Source organism: Silurus meridionalis, chromosome 21, assembly GCF_014805685.1.
Source record: "Silurus meridionalis isolate SWU-2019-XX chromosome 21, ASM1480568v1, whole genome shotgun sequence".
NCBI lineage: Eukaryota > Metazoa > Chordata > Actinopteri > Siluriformes > Siluridae > Silurus > Silurus meridionalis.
Genome location: NC_060904.1, coordinates 2039880 through 2058377, shown reverse-complemented (window position 1 = coordinate 2058377; position 18498 = coordinate 2039880). Strand labels below are relative to the sequence as shown.

Here is an 18498-nt window from a genome sequence, read left to right as displayed (position 1 = left end):
ATATACATTACATGCATTTAGTAGGATGAGAATTTTTAAAAAGTGGTGTTTGGTTTTATTGATGGCAACAAAGCTCAGACAAGGTGAGGGGAAAATGTTTTCCAGCTTTCATTTAAGCAGATCAGTCTATAAAGCATATAAAATATTGATATGGTAAAAAAATGTAACTTTCAAATATTTTACTATCAATAGCTGGAAAAGTGATTAATGTAGTTCATAGTATACATTTATACTCAAATCTTACAAATACTTAGCGTTGTTTATTCTGACCATATGAGCAATAGCAATGTAACGCCTAAAATGATCAAGATCTGCATTTAATTATCTCCATGTTGTGGGCAACACTTAAAGAATGAAGAAAACAATATATAACAAAGTGAAGTGAATTCATGCTGTATTTTATTTTATTGTATTTGATGATCTATATAAATTACTAAGACAAAAAATGCAATAGACAATGTGGATGCGGGTTGTTTTTTTGGGTTTTTTGTATCGTGAAGGTGTGTAATTATTAAATCATCCAGGTCTTACTTTAAACTATTGGAATGCAGTACAATTGTTTTTGTATATATCATAAAATGGAAAGCACTTTTAAATTATTTTTTATTAGTCAATTCACAAACACACCGACACCATGAAAGGAAAAGCAAAGTTTCTGCTAGACTTAATCCACACCATTGTTGTGGTCCTGACAGACCTCTTCATTTGACAAATGTTACGTTATTCACACATGCATTTAGTGCAAATGCTTTAACTGAAAGTGCATAGCCGACAAGTCAAGCATGACAGCTCATTATCCCGACATAGCTACACAAAACCTCTAAAAGACTCTGAGACATTGAGTAGAGTCGCTTATATGTTCAGTAAAACAAAAAAATCACTGGGAAATAATATCTACAAATTATTTACAAAATGACAAACAATTAGTTCAAATAACATGTAAGTTAAACAATTCAGCGACACAATTATCATGCAGTCGTGTGTTAACATTTGTACTCATTTCAATATGAAATTGGTGGCGAAAAAATTAAAGGAAATAATAGTAGATTTAACAGAATGTTTATAACTGGACGTGGTCCACATGTTTGGCTCTGCAAACATCCTGAAATGACCATTGAAAGCTTGATTTGAATCAAAAGAAAGTCTTGTGTGCAAAAGGGATTATGTCTGAGATGATGATGATGATGCTCCTTGATTTTCATTCTGGCTGGAGTTACTCAGGAACTGGCCACTGGCACCAATATACAACCTCGAGCGCATGGGCCATTTCTGGAAAAAAAACATATAGTATTAAATATAAAAATAAAAATTAAAAATGAATTATAACACGGATAAACATCAGCTAACATTGTAGATGTCATGCTTAGTGTTTAATAGTTAAGCGATTCATTTTTATTCGACTTTTTGTTTTTATTGCACGATCAAAGACGCGGTTTCAGAGCGCCGAAAATTTAATTGAGTGCTGATTAATTACAAGCAGCTGTTACACTTAATTACATTGTTATTAATTAATTATTAACAAGCAAAAAAATGTTTCTGGTAAACGTTTTATACCTCTTTTTCCCGTAACTCTTGTTTAAAGAGTGAAGGAAAAGAAGGGATAACACGAATGCAAACATGCATTTCCACGTGTCTTACTTTGACGGGATGCAGGTAACCGCCGCCTTTGAGGGAATTTAACGCTTCGCTCCGTTTTGTGTTGTCTCCTTCTTCCATGCCTTCTTCCTGCAGGGTTTTGGTGAGATGAGCGATGTACGTAGTGGCTAATATGAGCACGTCGAGTTTGGACAGTTTCGTGTCTGGAGGTACTGATGGCAGGGTCCTCTGGAGCTCCAGAAACGCGTGCCTGAGGGTCTGAACGCGACTCCGCTCGCGCGCTGCGTTCGCCGCCGCCGGTCGCCCCCTGGTCCCGAGACCGCTGCCGGCAGACAGCACGCGCCCGCGTCTCCTGTCTGAAGGTAACGCGTCGGGACTCGGGCTGGAGCTCGGGCTGGATGTGGGACTGTCATCCATAATTATCACACATCCAGTTCCATCCAGCAGAAATCAATTCCGAACCTAGAAAGTACAAAGATAATCATTTTTCCTAATAACGACCATAAGTGAGTTTATACTTTTCTACATTTCTATAGATTTTCTGTTCTACTTCGCAAGATTTTCTGTTTGGCCTGATCACAAGCTGAACCTCACTGCTTCCTCTATCGTGTAAAAGAAAAAATGGCTTTAATAGCCGATACAAGATCTCTTACTTGATATTAGAATTAATCTATCTATAACCCACTATCTACCAAAATTAGAGGAATATCAATCATACCAATAACCACACACAGAAAACACAAAATAAAATCACAAAAAAATGTTAATTTACGAAACTTCTATCTTTCATAGTCGTCACAAAAATAGACAATTGTTCGGTTAATTGCACTACGCATAGAAACAATAAAACACTGACCTCATTGACCTTTTTAATCCTTTAACATTTTATCTTCATTTTCCATACAAAAACCTCTGTGCAAAAAAATACATTGAGTTAAAAAAATGTAAGGAGCCACAAACATCAGGCAAATAAAGCGTTTAACTTTACAATGTCAAACTTCACCAAATAATTGACTCCATCACCAGAGTAGAGTCTAAATCTTTTAGAAATTAGAAACAAAAATCTGTTTGAATAAAAAAGTAGATATGAGTGAATATCAACACGCACACATACCTTTGCGCAACTTTTCTGTAGAAATGCTTTCTTGGAAAAGCACGCATGAAGGCAGAGGAGATCTCCTACACCAGCACAGATGATCAGTTCCAGTTGGCAAAAGAAAAATATGGTGCAGGCTGTGAAACGGGCACAGTAAGTGAAGATGGTGCGTTTTTAAGTCGCCGTGTCTGTGCCAAGCCTTCACCTGAGCGCGTCAGGTCTCAGGAGCCTCTAATTTATTGGGAAAACAACGAGCTGACAAGTTCTTCACTTCGGTGCAATTAATCACAAGGCTTTAAAATACACGGGCGGCGCTTGAGGCTCCCGTGCTCTCCCTGTTTCCCTTTCCGCCCCTTTCCTCAAACCTTCAGCTATAGGGGAGAGGAGACCAACCTCCAACCCCAGAGGCAGCACTTTTTCTTTCGGCCACACGCATTTACTTTTGTGCAAAACCACAACCGAACAGGAGACATATATAAACATAAATAACCCAGAATAACAAACAGAAATAAGTGTTTCATATTGTACTTTTATGCACCATTAGTTTATAGATGCACTTGGAAAGCTTTACGCGTAAACATTAAGGACTTTAACCTTAAGCTGTAGACCTTATATCCTTTCTAAATCATTTCCAATATATAGCATAATCTCATATTATTTAAATAAATGTGTGTTTTATATTTTATGGGAGCTGGTAGGAGAATATGATATCAGCTGGATATGCTGGTGGTCACTCAGAAAGTTAGATGGTGTGGGATTTTAGCCTGATATTCTACCCAGCAGTCAGCACTTTGATTCACAGCCAATAAATAAACTATAAACACTGCAATCAACAGGCAAGAATGAGGAAATTCTTGTGAGACTCCTAAAATAAATCACCCTGCTTTCCAGAGTCCAAACACGGAGATGTCGGGAATTAATGAATGGAATTATTCATAACTTCTATATCTCAGACTGTTCTTAATACACAATGTTTTTGTAAGGATGAAGTAACAGATTTGCTCCAGGCCACTAATTATGAAGCACTGCAAATAAGGTTAAGTAAGCTCCTCTGCCTAATTACTCCACGTCTTACTCAGTAAACCGCAGCGTGGTTATGGAGGAAAACTTCTTCAATAGACCAATTACAGCATGGGCTTTATTGTAGGTTACAGTGATCAAATGAGAGGTTTGATTGCAGTGTGTTCTTCATTGCTTCACAGTGAATATATTTATGGTAACCTACATTACACACGATGGCTCAATGTGCAACGGAAAACACGTGAAATCGATTAAAATGAAATAAATAAAAAATGCTAAAAAAGTGATGTGAGAAATTGAGCATTTTAAGGTTTGTTCACAGAAAATTTTACAAGTAGCAGAATAATATTTCAAATGCAATTAATAATGCAAAAAAAAATTCCTTTTTAAAAGAAATCCTTTTCAATATTATGACAAAAAACAACAACAACACTAAACTGGCTGTGACTTCAGAAGTGTACACAAAGACACAAAGCAAAGAGAAAAAGTATTAAAAATATATTTTACTTTAAACACTGCCTCAAGAAGTCCTGATCTTCAACAAATATTATATTTATAACAAAAAAAAAAAATAAAGCTCTTGAATTGTGATTAAACCCAGAAATTCTTACTGCCATTGTTTAATCAAGTAGATGTCAATAATCTGATCGAAGACAGGCAGGGTATGAGCACATAGAATGAAATGTGATTTATAGTCCTTGCTGTCAGTGTTACAGCTCTGAATTCTGACATTCTGACATCATGACAGACAATTACTGTGGAGTTGATCTTTTGTGAAAGCTTAGATCCACTCCACATGCACTCGTCATGAACTGTCTGCGTGTGCGCTGCAGGCCATGGGAAACATCTAAGAGGTCCACAAAGTTTCTTCTAGAGGATGCTTAGAGAGCCATGTGAGTCTGAACTACAGTCTCTTGAATATCTGTAATTAGTCCTGCGCTCAGGGGGTCTTCATGATTCTTCGTCCTGATGTGAAAAGCAAAAATGACAGTCACTTAAATGTGGGTTATACATGTGACAATAAAATCACTCTCTGTGCAACCAAGACATATATTTAATATACATAAAAATATACTTGAAAAAATAATTGGGTTAAATGTAATATATGTTCACAAAACATAATATTCATCAAAAAAGTCAACACTAACATTTAGGAATATTTTCATCAATTCAACACATTAGAGTAAATCTTTAAATGATTATCAGATCCTTAAAGTTCAATTTGTACCATAAAAATACGTTATAACAGTAGAAAACATTAAATCTAAAAATTCACACATAACGTACAAATGGTGTAACCATCACATCAGGGGGAAGAAAAAGTGCATTTTTTATTTATTTATTGTAAATCAAACAAAATTTTTTTATAAAATATACATTTCATTAAAAACATAAACTGCTGATTATTAGGATTATTTGTTCAGCATTAGTTACTGCACACAAAGAACATCAATTATTACACAATAATTCCTCTATTAAAGTAAATTAAGTACCCTTAAAATATTTATGGATGGATTCATAAAATATCTCTATTAAAACAGAGTAATGATTAAATCTATTTTACCTTTAAATGTGGTTTATAATGAATTCTTGTTCGATTACTTTGGCAGCTGAGTGATAGATTCATTCTTTCATTAAATCTATCACACCAGGCATGGCGAATCACATCCCTTATCTATGTTCTATGAATCTTGTCAGCACATTTTCTAAAACTATTGGACATGCAGTAGTTAGGGTATGATACTTCTATCCTTCACCCAGAGTAGGAACGCAGTCACTAAATCATTAGAGGATGGCAAGGACAAATGGCACGTGGTCCTAAACCTGAGTTTTTAGGGCAAGCCGGTCCAAATCAGCACTCTGGTGCACCTCTGGGAGTAGTACTTAAGTGGATATGCTCTCAGGGGGGCATATACTTTTTCCTGAAGTTAAACTGTAGCTCATGACCTTACATACAGCAACAAAGCGAAGCAAGCGATATCCTAAGGCTAGCTGCAGGAGGGAAAGTTGTTTATTTGCATGGAGTGTTAAAAATATGAAATGTAACATGACAAATAGCAGGTCATTTATCAACCCAAGAGAAAGGAAGGAAACCGGCCAATAAATGGAGCGTGTTTACCTCGATATTGTTTATACACTTTTTTTTTTAACTATGCCTAAATATTCTGATGAGATAATAAAAACAATATAGATGATATAATCTGTTTATGATCTTAGCAATGTTTTAAAGTGCATACATAAACAGATACATATAAATGAATTAAGTCTTTTTATTAAGTCTAAATTAAGAAAAAATTCGAAGGTATTGCTGATGCTGTTCATACCTCACGCCTCCGCAATCTGTCCGCACTGCGCTTGACCTCGTATTCATGTTGGGTCTCCTAAACTGAAGCGGCTTCCTCTTCCCCAGAATGGCAGCAGTATTGTGGGCGAAGAGATGTTGAGGGCCCATGTGAAAATTAGCTGGAATGAACACAGAATGAGTCACGTCTTGTCACGATCCCGATACACACGACACAGAGGGACTTGAATGTGTTTAGTTACAAGCTGATGACATCTAAAAACACCGCATATGTTTAATACTAATCGTACGAATGTTTCAGGATAGAGAATTGAGAAATTTATTTTAAATGCTACAGACTATAATTAAATGCATTTCGGCAGTCAATACATGTGTGCATTTTGGGGTCAAAACAAAACAAAACTTTTTATCATGAAACCACAAAAAAACAGTCATAAATAAGGGGAAGAATAATTTTCATACCAAAAAATGGATATGTGATTTGTCCTGTTTTGATTCTTCCATCTGTTATATTCTTCTTGGCATCTTTTGAGGCTTTCCATTTGATTAAGAATTGCCGAGACAACTCACTTATCTCTTTCCCATCAAGTTCCTCTATATAAATAAATACAGTTTATTACAGAATATTGTTTTTAAAACAACCTATGCGTGATAGCACATATATAAGCAGAACATTACAATACTTTCAATATTGTATGCACAATTGTATAGATTAGAGAATGATAAAATTAGCACAGACGTTATAATTAATCAGTGCACAAACAAATAGTGAGTTTGAGGTTCTATGCTTTTACCAAGTCTTGTGCATGAAGTTATTATTCTGTCTCGGTATTTGGGTTTACGACAGACAGGGTTTCCCTGCAAATCCATTTGATGCAGTTGAGGCCACTGGCTAAAGACCGTCTCCAATTCCTGAATATAGAATATTAAGTATATGTTTGTTATTGCCTCCAATTCAGTGACATTTTTCACTATTTCAGGTGGAGGCAGCAAGAAAAATCTGTACATTAGCGATTTTAAAAAAATCCGATTTTTTTTCATCAACAAAAAACCTTTAGTTAGCCGCTTTAGTTACTTTATGAAAATAAAAGTGTAAGCAAGACACCGGCTTGTTTTAATAAATACTGTCACTCGGATTAACAAGTTCCCTGGGGCAGTATCCCTCAAGCATGTTGCCCACGGAGTATGTTTATCTAAAGACACATTAATCCAACATGGAAATATGAATACTCTCTGGACACACTTTGATTGTTCGTTGCCTTCCTGCTTGAACCAAAGTGCTTCCACTTTTCAGTCCGCATGCAATCAAGTCTAGTGGGACCCCAGCGAACGGTGCGGCTCTCAGGCTTTGATAAATGATCGTGTCAGGGCCGTCACTCAGAGGGCTTGGCTGGGAACTGCCCAGCACTAAATTGCTCTCCCATGCTGTATGAGTGCTGAATGCACCCCTGACTCGAGTCTTCTCCAGATCCACACTATACTAATGATGGCCAGTTATGAACCTGTATTTGACCAGCGCTTCGATTCCCCATCTGCACCCGTCTGGCCACGCGCCACTAACAGCCTCTGCAGATTCCCATTTGTCACTCGGCTGACTGCTTGTCATAATCTCTTTTAAAAATCCATAATGTTACCTCTGAATTCCCACTGAACTGTGCAAAGCAGCAATCGATCCTTTGGCCCTGTCTATTCTGAATCAATACTGGCCAAGGGGTTGTATAAATTAAATGAGATATCTGCTAAAGATGAAAGCTTCCTTTGACACATGTATCACAATTATCTCAAGTGCTGCCTCTGAGGCCTGGCCTGAAGTTACTGCACAGCTATACTGCAAGACTCTTTACTTTATTTCACACATCTACAACAGCAAGTCCATCAGCCTTGGAAGAAAAAGGTTACATTTCATCCTTACTAGGGCCTCTTAGAAGAGGAAACTATATTTGCAAAGTTATTCTCTCATACAAATCTCTAGTTAGAGTGTCAAATGATGTGGAATAAAATATGTCTAGCGAGGAGGAGGAAAACTTGTGCTTGTTTAAGTTGTCAGCAAAGGTGGTCCCTGGAGACCTAGTTCCCTGATTTGTTGAATAATTTGAACCCTGTGTAAGTCTGTAGACTGGGAACTGCTGGGAGGATTTGCAGGATTAATGTTTAGTACCCCATTTAGTATCATTTCACACGTGATAGTGGATATAATGATGAAACAAACGATAGACGCACACACTCAATGTAATCGTATTCTTTCTTTCACGTGTCATACAAGAATTCTTTTACAAATCAAATAATCTGTGAGTTTGAAAATAAGTGTGAACTAAGAAGAAATTGTACACAAAGTGAAATGTGTTACCTGTATGTCCTCTAACTGGTTTTCTGCAGCATAGAAATGTGTCAGTTTGTTAAGGACGGCCAGATCCTGTACCTCATCAATCTTGTTGTTGCTGATATTCAAAATACATAAAGACTTCTGGGGAAAAAAAAATAAAGTTAGAATCAGCGTCTTTAGATAGAACATTTGAAAACAAGTTGTCAGGTAATGAATCAATGAACATGCAGGACTACTACATGGGAGGCTTTTGGAAGAAGATCTTCTGCGTCCAACTTTGTAGCAATTTTGTCAAAATTATCAAAATAAACCAAATTGGTGTATTTGCAGTTTGTTTCCTGAAGGCTAAGACTGTAAACAGTTTCTGGCCACAGAGACCACTTTTACTATCAGTACACAACACAGCTCTAATACAAAATATATATGTGAGAGAGAGAGAGAGAGAGAGAGAGAGAGAGAGAGAGAGAGAGGTCCAGGTCTCCAGTGTTTGGGCAGTGTTCAACTTTGAGCTCCTCACCGACAGGCTGTGGACAGTCTGAGGGTCAAAGAGAAGCTTCTCTCCTGGTGGGAGCCTCTGGCCTTCGATGTGCAGCTCCCTCAGTTCTCTCAGTTGCTCCAAACCCTCGACCAGTGTAATGCTGTTGCCCCCAAGAAACCTGCCAAAGATAAACAGATAAACGAATGCGCATCGTAAAATTCATCATCACACATTAGTTAATAAACATCAGTATTCAACTTTTCGCTCGATTGTATGATAAAGATTTAAGGAAAACACTTACAATTTGGAGAGCATCTGCAAACCTGCCAAGTTCTCTATGTGAGTGATCTTGTTGTTCTGCATGTACAAGTGTGTGAGCTTGGAAGCAAAATTCAGGTTGCAGATGTGTGTGATTTGATTGTCATACAAGTACAGGACGGTGAGGTTTTTGCACACGGACAGATCATCCTGTGAGATGGCATGAGACAGGAAAATTAGATGGAGGGAGGAATCACATTTGTGGAATCAAATCGTCTATTTCGAGTAAACACTGTAACTTACAATTTTGTCAATGTTTCGATTTGAAAAGTTGAGATGAGTCAAGTTCTGGAGATAATGTTGGGTTGAGAAATTTCTTTTGGTCTTCAGGCGATGGTTAGATCTGGCAATCAGATCTACGGTCAGGTGAACCATGGCAGCTGGGGTGAATTGATGATTCAGTTATTGGTTCATGTATTAAAACATAATAATAATCCAAGCTTTATTACTTATTGCACACACCGTATGTTGACCCTGAGATCAGTGTCAGGCTTAAAAAAACAGCTTAAAGGTTAAAGGTGAATGAAAGACTTGGTCTAAATGTGACCTGAATGCAGCTCTGTACTCTATATAAAGAAAAACTAGCTCAATTCCCGTGAGGTTTTGCATTATTTATCTCTGTGACCCTGGGGAATGTGCTTGTGATGTCTTTTTTACAGAGTTTAGGTCTCAAACGCTCTGGAAATAAAGCAAAAAATCTCGAACTGATTCTTCTTTACAGGGCCAAGAGCTGCTAATTCTCTACAATGTGATTTGGCAAGCCAGAGAAAGAGGTGGATATTATATCCATCACATTGTGACAGCATGTCTCTGCTACACTTGATCTTAGAGTATGAGGTTACAAAGAGAAGCCATGTGAAATCAATAAAAATGGTTCCTCATGGGAAAGCTTGAGAAAAGCACAACACACTGTTAGAAAAAAGGATTACCTCAGACTTTAAGCAGAACGGATAATAATAATAAAAATAAACCAGATCCTCCAGGAGCTCGTTCGTCCTACACGCCAAACCAAATTGTTTACGGAAGTGAGAGCTGCTGTTGCTATGGATACCCCTCCCACCACCACCACCACCACGTGCACGAGCTCGTCGGCGTTCACGCGATTTATAATAAGGTCATGATTATCAGTATAAATCAATCAATAATGTAATTCTTTTCACGAGTTGTTTATTTTCACTATTTTACACGTCATCCTTTCCCCCAATTCATTTATTTTCCCAACCTTTTATAATTATTGAATTAATTAGATCAATTAATTATAATTTTCTCATGTGCTCCTCCACATGATTTTTTTTTTTACGTTATTTCATCTTACATGTAATTTTCCTCCGTTTAGATTTACATATGCATTAGCATTATTTTTATAATATAGCATGATTTAAATTATTTTTTTTTGCACATGATTTATTTTCACACGTGATCCTCCCCTTCACGATTTCTTTAAAGGGTACATGATTCACTTATGCACATTTAATCCTCCCACCATTTTCACATGCTTTTCACGTGATTTTCCCCAAATGACATTTATTTTCACGTGCATTATTTCCCCACTGTATGAATTTAGATCCCTATTCATTCATTTCCACATGGTCACATATCGTTCATATGATGTCATGTGTGTTCTCAGGTTCACACGTGCAATTTTTAGGTCATAATAATCACGCAGTGCCCACATGATCAGATGTTATAAACACACCCTCGTGTGTAATAAGGGGTATTCTTTCCATAAGAGAAACTACAGGCATGTTTCATTTGTATTAAATTATCAGTTAGATGAAAGTTGGCTTGTTGTATTTTTAAGTTGTTTCATTAAAAACACCAACACACAATTGGGAATTTCAGTGTTCATACAGTTGTTATGACTAAATAGATTTAGGTAACTGGATCTATAACAAGCATAACTGTGGATGGATTGCATGTTTGGGGAGAAATGAATTGATTCAGTGCATTAGATTATTGCTTCAGTCAATATTAGAGGTATGAAAACAAACCATTTCCTGTTCATTTAAAAAGTCTCATTATTTTAGCACGTGCACTTGCATGATTGGCCATGACATGTACTTGCATGATTGATATTTCTAGAATGACTGAGTTTTTATTTCAGACTGAGACCTCAGTTTCAGGGGCATGGTGCAGCCTGTATACCTGAAGCTAATGAGATACTGGAGTGGAGGAGGATCTGAATACTGTCATGAAAGTGGAAAAACAATCAGAGTGTGTGTTTTGTGAACACTCTCCTCTCATCATCCATCTTCTCTAACTTTTTAATGAGCGATTTGTCCTTCATCTGTTCTTCATTATCTGCTTCCTACTTTCTTTTTCTTTCTGTCTTGTTTCCCTTCATGTGCATCTTTTGCTCTTATTTATTTTTTCCTTATCATTTAATAAATAAATCTCAAGCTATTTTTCCCCCTTTCTTCCTCTTACCTCCTGGTTTGTTTCTCTTTCTTCCATCTCCATTGTCTTGTTCTTCCATTAATACTTTCCCTTTTTCTTTATTCCCACTCTTTAGGCTTTATTCATCATCTGTCTTATTCATTTATAGTTTTTCCTTTCATTTCACTTCTCTTTATTTTTCTCTTAATTCTACTCTATACTTTTATACTTTTTCTCAGTCTTTCCATTTAATTCATCTCCGCTCCCTCACTTTCTCTTTCTTTTCTTTCATTATTTCTTGCTTTCTCATTTTGTCTTTATTCACCCATCCCATCTTTTAAGACTTCCTTCCTCTCTATTTCTCCTTGTCTGTCTTCTGTATCATTCACTTTCTTTCTCCCTTTTCCCATTTCTCTCATTTCTATTTTTCCTTTCTCACTCATCTCCCACTCTTTGCTCTTTTGTGCTCATTTTTGTGCACCTTCTGTCTTCATCTCCCTTCTATTTCATATTTTTCTTCTTCTTGGCTCACCCTGTTCATTCCTCTATAAGTCTTGTATCACCCTCTCCTCTCTCTCCTTTTTAATTCTATATATGAAACTTTCATTCATTCTTTCAATATCCCTTTTACTTGTATTTTGTCCTTCACTTACCTTCTATGTCTTTATCACTTTTAATTGCATTCAATTTCTTTCTACCCCAGATATTATTTCTAAGTCTTTCCCACCTCTCTCTCTCTCTCTCTCTCTCTCTCTCTCTCCCTCTGTTATAGTAAGCTCAGATTGCATTCTGTAATAATGCGTATCATTCCTAATGGTAAGATGGGGGGAGTGTATGCAGTGACCCGTGTGTTGTTATATAACGTGGGGAATGAGCTTCCTGAGCCTGAGTGACTCGCCACCATTTATGCATGCAGAACGCTTGGCTGGGAGGAAATGGAGCTCCTCGGCTGGTCGAAGTTCTCCCCCCTCTCTCTTTTCAGGCGGTCCTCCAGGGCAGCCAGCATGTTTCAGCCCCTTTACAACCAACATTGGCTCAGAATATTCTGAGCTCCAAAGTAAACATCGGTGCTAACAAATATCTGAGGACCTACACAGGGTCATTTGTCCTGAAGGGGCCCGTCTAATAGGAACCTGGTGATATATAGGCATTCTTAATTAGTTATACTTATCACCCTGATGTCCTTTATGAGCTGCTTTTTTTTTAAAATAGGCATTTTTCCCCCACCGCCTATTTATTATTACATTTTCTTTGAATTCCACAAATGGAGTAGAAATCCACAGTAATTTGAGGAGGCCTTTGTTCATACAAAGCAAGCCATCACTGTGTCTGATACAGGCCACTCTGAGGAGGTCCATTTGTTAAACATAACATGTAAAACACTTTGTTCTGGATTCCTCTTCATTTACATGGTTTCCTCTTTAAGTGAAGCTTATAAATACTCATGTGGTGATGATCACAAGCCTCATTTGGGATTCCAGTGTGTGGATTTAACATGATTCTTTTCAGTGACTGATTTGGATTAATCTTTTTAAAAGTATAATAGATACGAATTTCAACCGAGAGAACATTTTCCTAATCACAATGTGCAGTGGTGTAAAGTTTCAGAGCAGTTTGTAAGCCATGAAGCTGTCTGGACACTTTCTTACACCCTTGATCAGGTATAATGAGGTTATTTTCTTATCTATGATGTGATTCGACTTGAACACGACTGAAATTGCTTTATGCGTTGATACATTTTTTTAAAGAAATATGTATTGTTAATTAGCTCTATATTATTATATTAGTTTTTTATGACTTGGTGGGATGAAAAAATATTTATGGATTTTTTTTCCTAAAAGTGCAATTCAACCAATAAAATATAATATATATATATAAAACATGTAAAATATTTTTTTTAATATTTCTGTATAAATCATATGCTAGTATAATTCTCCATACATCTCTTTTAAAACTTATTACTGTAACAAAATATAATCTTCTTATATATAAATATAGTAGGTTGTATGAATATAATTTTTTTAACAATATGCTTTCATTTATAGTATTTGCTAACTGTTTAAATGTCAGTACGTAGCTGACATTATGATTTTAGGAATGAGGGAGAAAAAAAAAATCATTAGCCAAGAACGGTGCCAGAGCTGTTGTCTAAGAAAAGACAGGATGTCGGGAGTGTCTGCAGAGACAGAGAGCAGACTCTGAGGCTGAATGGATGCAGTGTGTCGAGCTTCTGTTTCTGTGATGCATCACTGACGCACCACAGTCGTCCAGCTCGACCTCCTGAAGGATTGTGTAGCGTGTGAAGACAACCTGCTCAGATCTGTCCTGGCCGAGACGTTTTCTGCAGCCCTGCTCGTGTTTACCTTTGGGCCAAAGCTGCCGTCGAGTTTGTTATTCCATTATGTAATGCTATGACTGGTGAGACCTTAAATGACAGCTCGATTGGATTTGTTGCGAGCCAGTGTACTCATGGTCTTTGTTAAAGTGTTAAACTCACACGCTGAGGCTGTACGGAAAACTGCAGAAGAGTGGAACGGGTCAGAGCTCCGTTTCAGTGAACCTAATAGACAAATGCATTACTGTGAATTTATTATGTGGAAAGACACATATTGTGGTCAAATAGTAAAATTTAGATAACTTGTTTCCTGACTACAGCGACCTGAATATAAACTGAAAGAACACTCGCACATTAACAATATTTATTCATCTATTAACAAGTTCAGATCAGAGAGCCTGTAAAGTCCTTGCTGAGAATACACCATATTACACATATTTAAGGTTGGGTCACTTTCAGTTGGCGGATGTGTTCACTTGATTGAAGAGCTTGTCTTTGATGACTTGGGACATCAATCCGTGAATTGCTTCAATGGTTGTTTTGCAGCTGAGGATGAAATTTTGAAGAGTCAGTCAGCAGAGTATCAAACATAGTAGTGATGACATTTTAGAAAACTAGCAAGTAATACTACACAGCTTTTTCAAATCAATCAAATATTTCGCTTGGATCGAAGAATGCTGCATGTCTTGTACTCGTTATCGCTTTTAGATCGTTTGGTTTAATTTTTTTTAATATTCAGAAAAAAAAATTCTTCCCTTGTTATATTTTTGGTATGCATTTTTTATTTATTTTTTTTTTTTTTAAACGACTACTAAATAATTTCAGTCCTCTTTCTCTCTCAAGACATATCGCCTTACCTGTCTCGTGTGGCCTTGGCTAATTTGTCCTCAGACTTCCTGTCGTGGGTGTCTAAGCCGAGCATAAAGCTTCCTCGTCCCAGCTGAGCCTCGGCCTGCTCCAGCTTCTCGGACAGATCGAACACCTGCCCCGTTGTGTAGTCTGCGTTCTGAACACATCACAGCATCGGGTCAGCGAATCTGCACAGTTACGCCCTTTACACTTTCCTCCCTACAGTTACAATCCTGTTGTGAATCTCAGCCGTGCAATTTCGTACTCGCGGAGAAGTTTCTCCGAGAAGCTGACGTGGTACGTTCCATACAAAAAAAGGTCGTTAACTAAAGCCCAACACAAATCGGCTTCATTTCACAGGCTTTCCATTACAGAAGAACGTAAAGCATGTTAACAACAAGCGCAGGTAAATACATCACTCAAAAGCATTTATCTCTTATCAATACCGGCTTATTTTAAAAGATATCTATTTCATTTAAATAGAACATGTACATATATCTATATAAAGAACATAAGAATGAGACTTACAGTAAGTAGACTTGATGAACTCAGTGTGTTTACCCAGTATTTATTCCACAGGAGCTCAAGAAGTTTACGATCCAGAGAGGACTTAAAATAAGTCACCTCTAGTGCATAGTACCTGGTTGTAAACAAATAAAATCAATGAAATATGCAAAAAAAAAAATTACAATTTAATATAACCAATGCAGACAAAATAATAGTAATATACAAAATTAAAATAGTAAATTACTATTAATAAATAAATCTTACTGTTTGCAGTGCACACCAAAGTCTTCAATTTTATTAAGAGGTATGGTCTGGTACTCTGATGGACCCTCGTCTGGAGGTTTATAGCCCTTATTTTGAAAAATAAATACAAATACGTGAAATTTTCTAAGACTTTTATACAATGTATATAAATTAATAAGCATTATTATGACCATTATTGCTGTTACTCCTTTTCTGGTATGAAAAATATTATTATTATTATATTAATACTATATTATAATACCTTTGGATATGTTCTAAAAGCTCCAAGATTGACTTTTCCTGCAGATATGGTACGTGTAGGATCGATCTGTGATGAAAAGTGAAGACAGGAGCACAGTGGGAGAGGGAAAAGCTATTTCAGTAAGTCATCAGCATTTAAATCATAAAACATACCAATCAGAGTCACCTGATATAACGGAATATCTAAGCTATGAGGCGAATTCCTAATTATGATCTGTCCCTAATGCAATCCCCCTGAAGTGTAAATAACTGTATACTGTTACAAAAGCAACAGCCATTAATCAGACGCCACTACGGACGTCACTCAGGCTATTTGTATCCCAGGAATGGTCATGGATCATTGCCACTGCTCCGGCGAAATGGTGTTTCGTTTTTTTTGTGTCCACCCCCCGAATTCCCGTACAGGAGGAGAAAATGAAAAAAAGAAGAAAAATGCGCATGATATTGAAATATTTAAAAATAATAATAATATTTACCACCACTGCCACAAAGGGCTCCTGGAACTGTTGATTGAGCATCTGAGTGCTGACATCGATCCCTGATAACCAGCAGCCGTATCCGGGGTGACTGTGGTACCATCCGATTGCATTCTCCAACCGTCCCACCTGAAGAAACATGTCATTTCAGCTGATGCTGGTGAGCCTGAATGTGGCATCAACAATGATAAAAAAAATATCTAATATTAACATGCACATTTTTATAGTCTTTTCATCATCTTTCCTACTAACATTTAACACTGATATTCATGCTGAAGAGCTCTATAGTAGGAGATCTTCCACTCCCACCCATGTCAAGCATATCTTCATGGAGCCAGAAAATTCCATGCAACCACATCCAAAGACTTTATATACAATTGTGTCTTTAAGTTTGAGGATGAACGACATATGGCTACAAAGTCGGGTGTCCCAATACTTTTGGTCCATGTAGTGTATATGGTTTATTAAACATTTTAACATTAATATTTATTTTTAATTCTAATGCAAATAATGTTATAAAGAAATCGTGGTTTACGTCGTCAAAACATGTATTGCAAAGTAGTTGGCTGGGCGCTTTTCAATTTATAGACACGTCCCCAATGTTCCCTCGGGTTCCTCATGAATAATTATGAGGAAAAACTGCTTGTAGAGTCACAACTCTGCTTTCAAGCAGTCGAAGGTCCGAGCGCTCCTGCTAATGTCATTGCTGGTTACCAGAGATCTTTTATCTGGATAAGATTACAGACCTCTCATTTGACTCAAGTGTGGTGTGATGATGATGATGATGATGACCTCAATGATGAGATGAGCTGCTCTACCTGTTTGGCATTCTCTATATAAGCAGCCATGTACTCGTACGCAGCAGCCTGGGCGTTCACTCTGGTCTCAGTGCCTTCCACAGGCAGGGCAAAGCTGTCCATGATCATCATGGTTTCTCCGTCCACCTTCCCCAGCATGAGCCCCATCACTTCCAGGTTCCCACCAGAGCGTGCATGCATCACCATCTTCAGCAAGGCCAGCGCGGAGACCTTGCAGTATTTAAAGTAATGATGGCTGCAAAAACAAACGAACATTGTTTTATTAACGTGTGCCGCAGGAATCGAACACAAAACATTTACTAACAAAATGAAAATATTTTTATTATGCATGATATTTAGTATGAGGAGACTTGAACTTGTATCTACTGATCACCAATAAACAATTCAGAAAGCAAGCAGAACATTTAGAGAGGAATAAATGATGAAGAAACTCCAGACTCGAACACACGTGACCTCATTTGTTTTTGTTTTGTTTTTCAAGTAGATGAAAAGGTTTTGGGCTCGTGAAAATTGCAATAGAAATCAGAGTTTGACTCATTAATATCATTGTATTAATAGATCAGTGTGCTGAGAGTCACATTCGAGTCTTTTCACATAATATACTTAAGTACATTTGAAGGCAAAAACATTTCTACTCAAGTGGATCTCTATGGTTTGTGTACTTCGTCCCCCACTAGTGTCAAATGGTGTCCAAAAGTTTGTGGACATCCACACAACCAATTACACACAATAGATACCATATAATTAACAACATGTTAGACATTAATACGTCATAAAGCACTATAATTCGTGGTGTTTATTCAGGACTCTGATTAAAAAACGCAGTGTTTTGAATGCTAATTGCTAATCAGTAAACAAAACACCCTCAGTCCACCTTCTCCTCTGGTACTCAACTCTTTCGTCCACGGTTTGGCTGCCAGGATTTCCTGCTGCTGCTTCTTGTCATATTTGTAGATCTCGTCGATGCTCTGAACCTCTTGGATGCTGTTCGACAGCTCCCAGGTCTTCTGAGCGATACTGCCCCCCGCCATTGCTAGCTCAATGCTAAAGCGCTAAAGCTAAACCCTCCTCCCCGTCTAATGCAGCGTCTGTGTAGCTCGATTTAATTACACAACGCACATAAAACACTCCGAGAGAAATCACAGCAGGAGGAAGAAGCGGATAAACTGCATTAAATTTATTATTCTAGCATTTATACAAGCGTGGAGTTTGCTAGCTGCTAGTTAGCAGCACCTGGTTCTTCTTCTTCTTCTTCTACGGAAAAAATGGCTTGTCTGGTTGAGGTTGCCAGATCCCGCCAATAAATCCCTCACAAATGCACGTTTGATGACTTGCTGTTTTTTTCTTCTAATTCCAATGGTGGATTGACCATGTAGTTGAGTTCAGAGATTTACTCTGTAAAATATGACTTCAGAAACATGAAAAAGTGCTCCCTTTAAACTTAAAGTATTTCCCTTCAAATGTACTTAAGTATCCAAATACTATAAATTATTATATATG

At 37.3% G+C, this 18498-nt stretch overlaps 3 protein-coding genes across 7 annotated transcripts; all 3 read right to left on the bottom strand.

Annotated features, from left to right (window-relative positions):
- Window positions 1-589: 589 nt before the first annotated feature.
- On the bottom strand, window positions 590-2955 carry LOC124375550 (transcription factor 24-like). 3 transcript variants are annotated; one of them, XM_046834005.1, is made up of 4 exons: window positions 2711-2955; window positions 2453-2508; window positions 1639-2058; window positions 590-1269 (listed from the first exon to the last, which is right to left on the bottom strand). In XM_046834005.1, exons 3-4 carry the CDS (start codon window positions 2011-2013, stop codon window positions 1162-1164), a joined length of 483 nt encoding a protein of 160 aa, XP_046689961.1. In that variant the 5' UTR covers window positions 2014-2058; window positions 2453-2508; window positions 2711-2955; the 3' UTR covers window positions 590-1161. The 3 variants fall into 3 exon arrangements, with proteins under 3 accessions (XP_046689961.1, XP_046689962.1, XP_046689963.1); XM_046834006.1 differs by having other exon boundaries at window positions 1639-2508; XM_046834007.1 differs by lacking the exon at window positions 2453-2508.
- An 853-nt stretch (window positions 2956-3808) lies between these two features.
- On the bottom strand, window positions 3809-10196 carry ppp1r42 (protein phosphatase 1, regulatory subunit 42). Of its 3 annotated transcripts, none has more exons than XM_046833811.1 (9): window positions 10063-10196; window positions 9377-9513; window positions 9117-9283; window positions 8855-8993; window positions 8362-8478; window positions 6809-6926; window positions 6477-6608; window positions 6037-6175; window positions 3809-4678 (listed from the first exon to the last, which is right to left on the bottom strand). In XM_046833811.1, exons 2-9 carry the CDS (start codon window positions 9506-9508, stop codon window positions 4594-4596), a joined length of 1029 nt encoding a protein of 342 aa, XP_046689767.1. In that variant the 5' UTR covers window positions 9509-9513; window positions 10063-10196; the 3' UTR covers window positions 3809-4593. The 3 variants fall into 3 exon arrangements, with proteins under 3 accessions (XP_046689767.1, XP_046689769.1, XP_046689768.1); XM_046833813.1 differs by having other exon boundaries at window positions 8362-8475; XM_046833812.1 differs by lacking the exon at window positions 10063-10196 and adding an exon at window positions 9596-9714.
- Window positions 10197-14194: 3998 nt separating this feature from the next.
- On the bottom strand, window positions 14195-18296 carry cops5 (COP9 signalosome subunit 5). Its single transcript, XM_046877352.1, has 8 exons — window positions 17893-18296; window positions 16999-17233; window positions 16181-16309; window positions 15706-15771; window positions 15465-15550; window positions 15222-15333; window positions 14702-14850; window positions 14195-14390 (listed from the first exon to the last, which is right to left on the bottom strand). Exons 1-8 carry the CDS (start codon window positions 18027-18029, stop codon window positions 14300-14302), a joined length of 1005 nt encoding a protein of 334 aa, XP_046733308.1. The 5' UTR covers window positions 18030-18296; the 3' UTR covers window positions 14195-14299.
- Window positions 18297-18498: the final 202 nt, after the last annotated feature.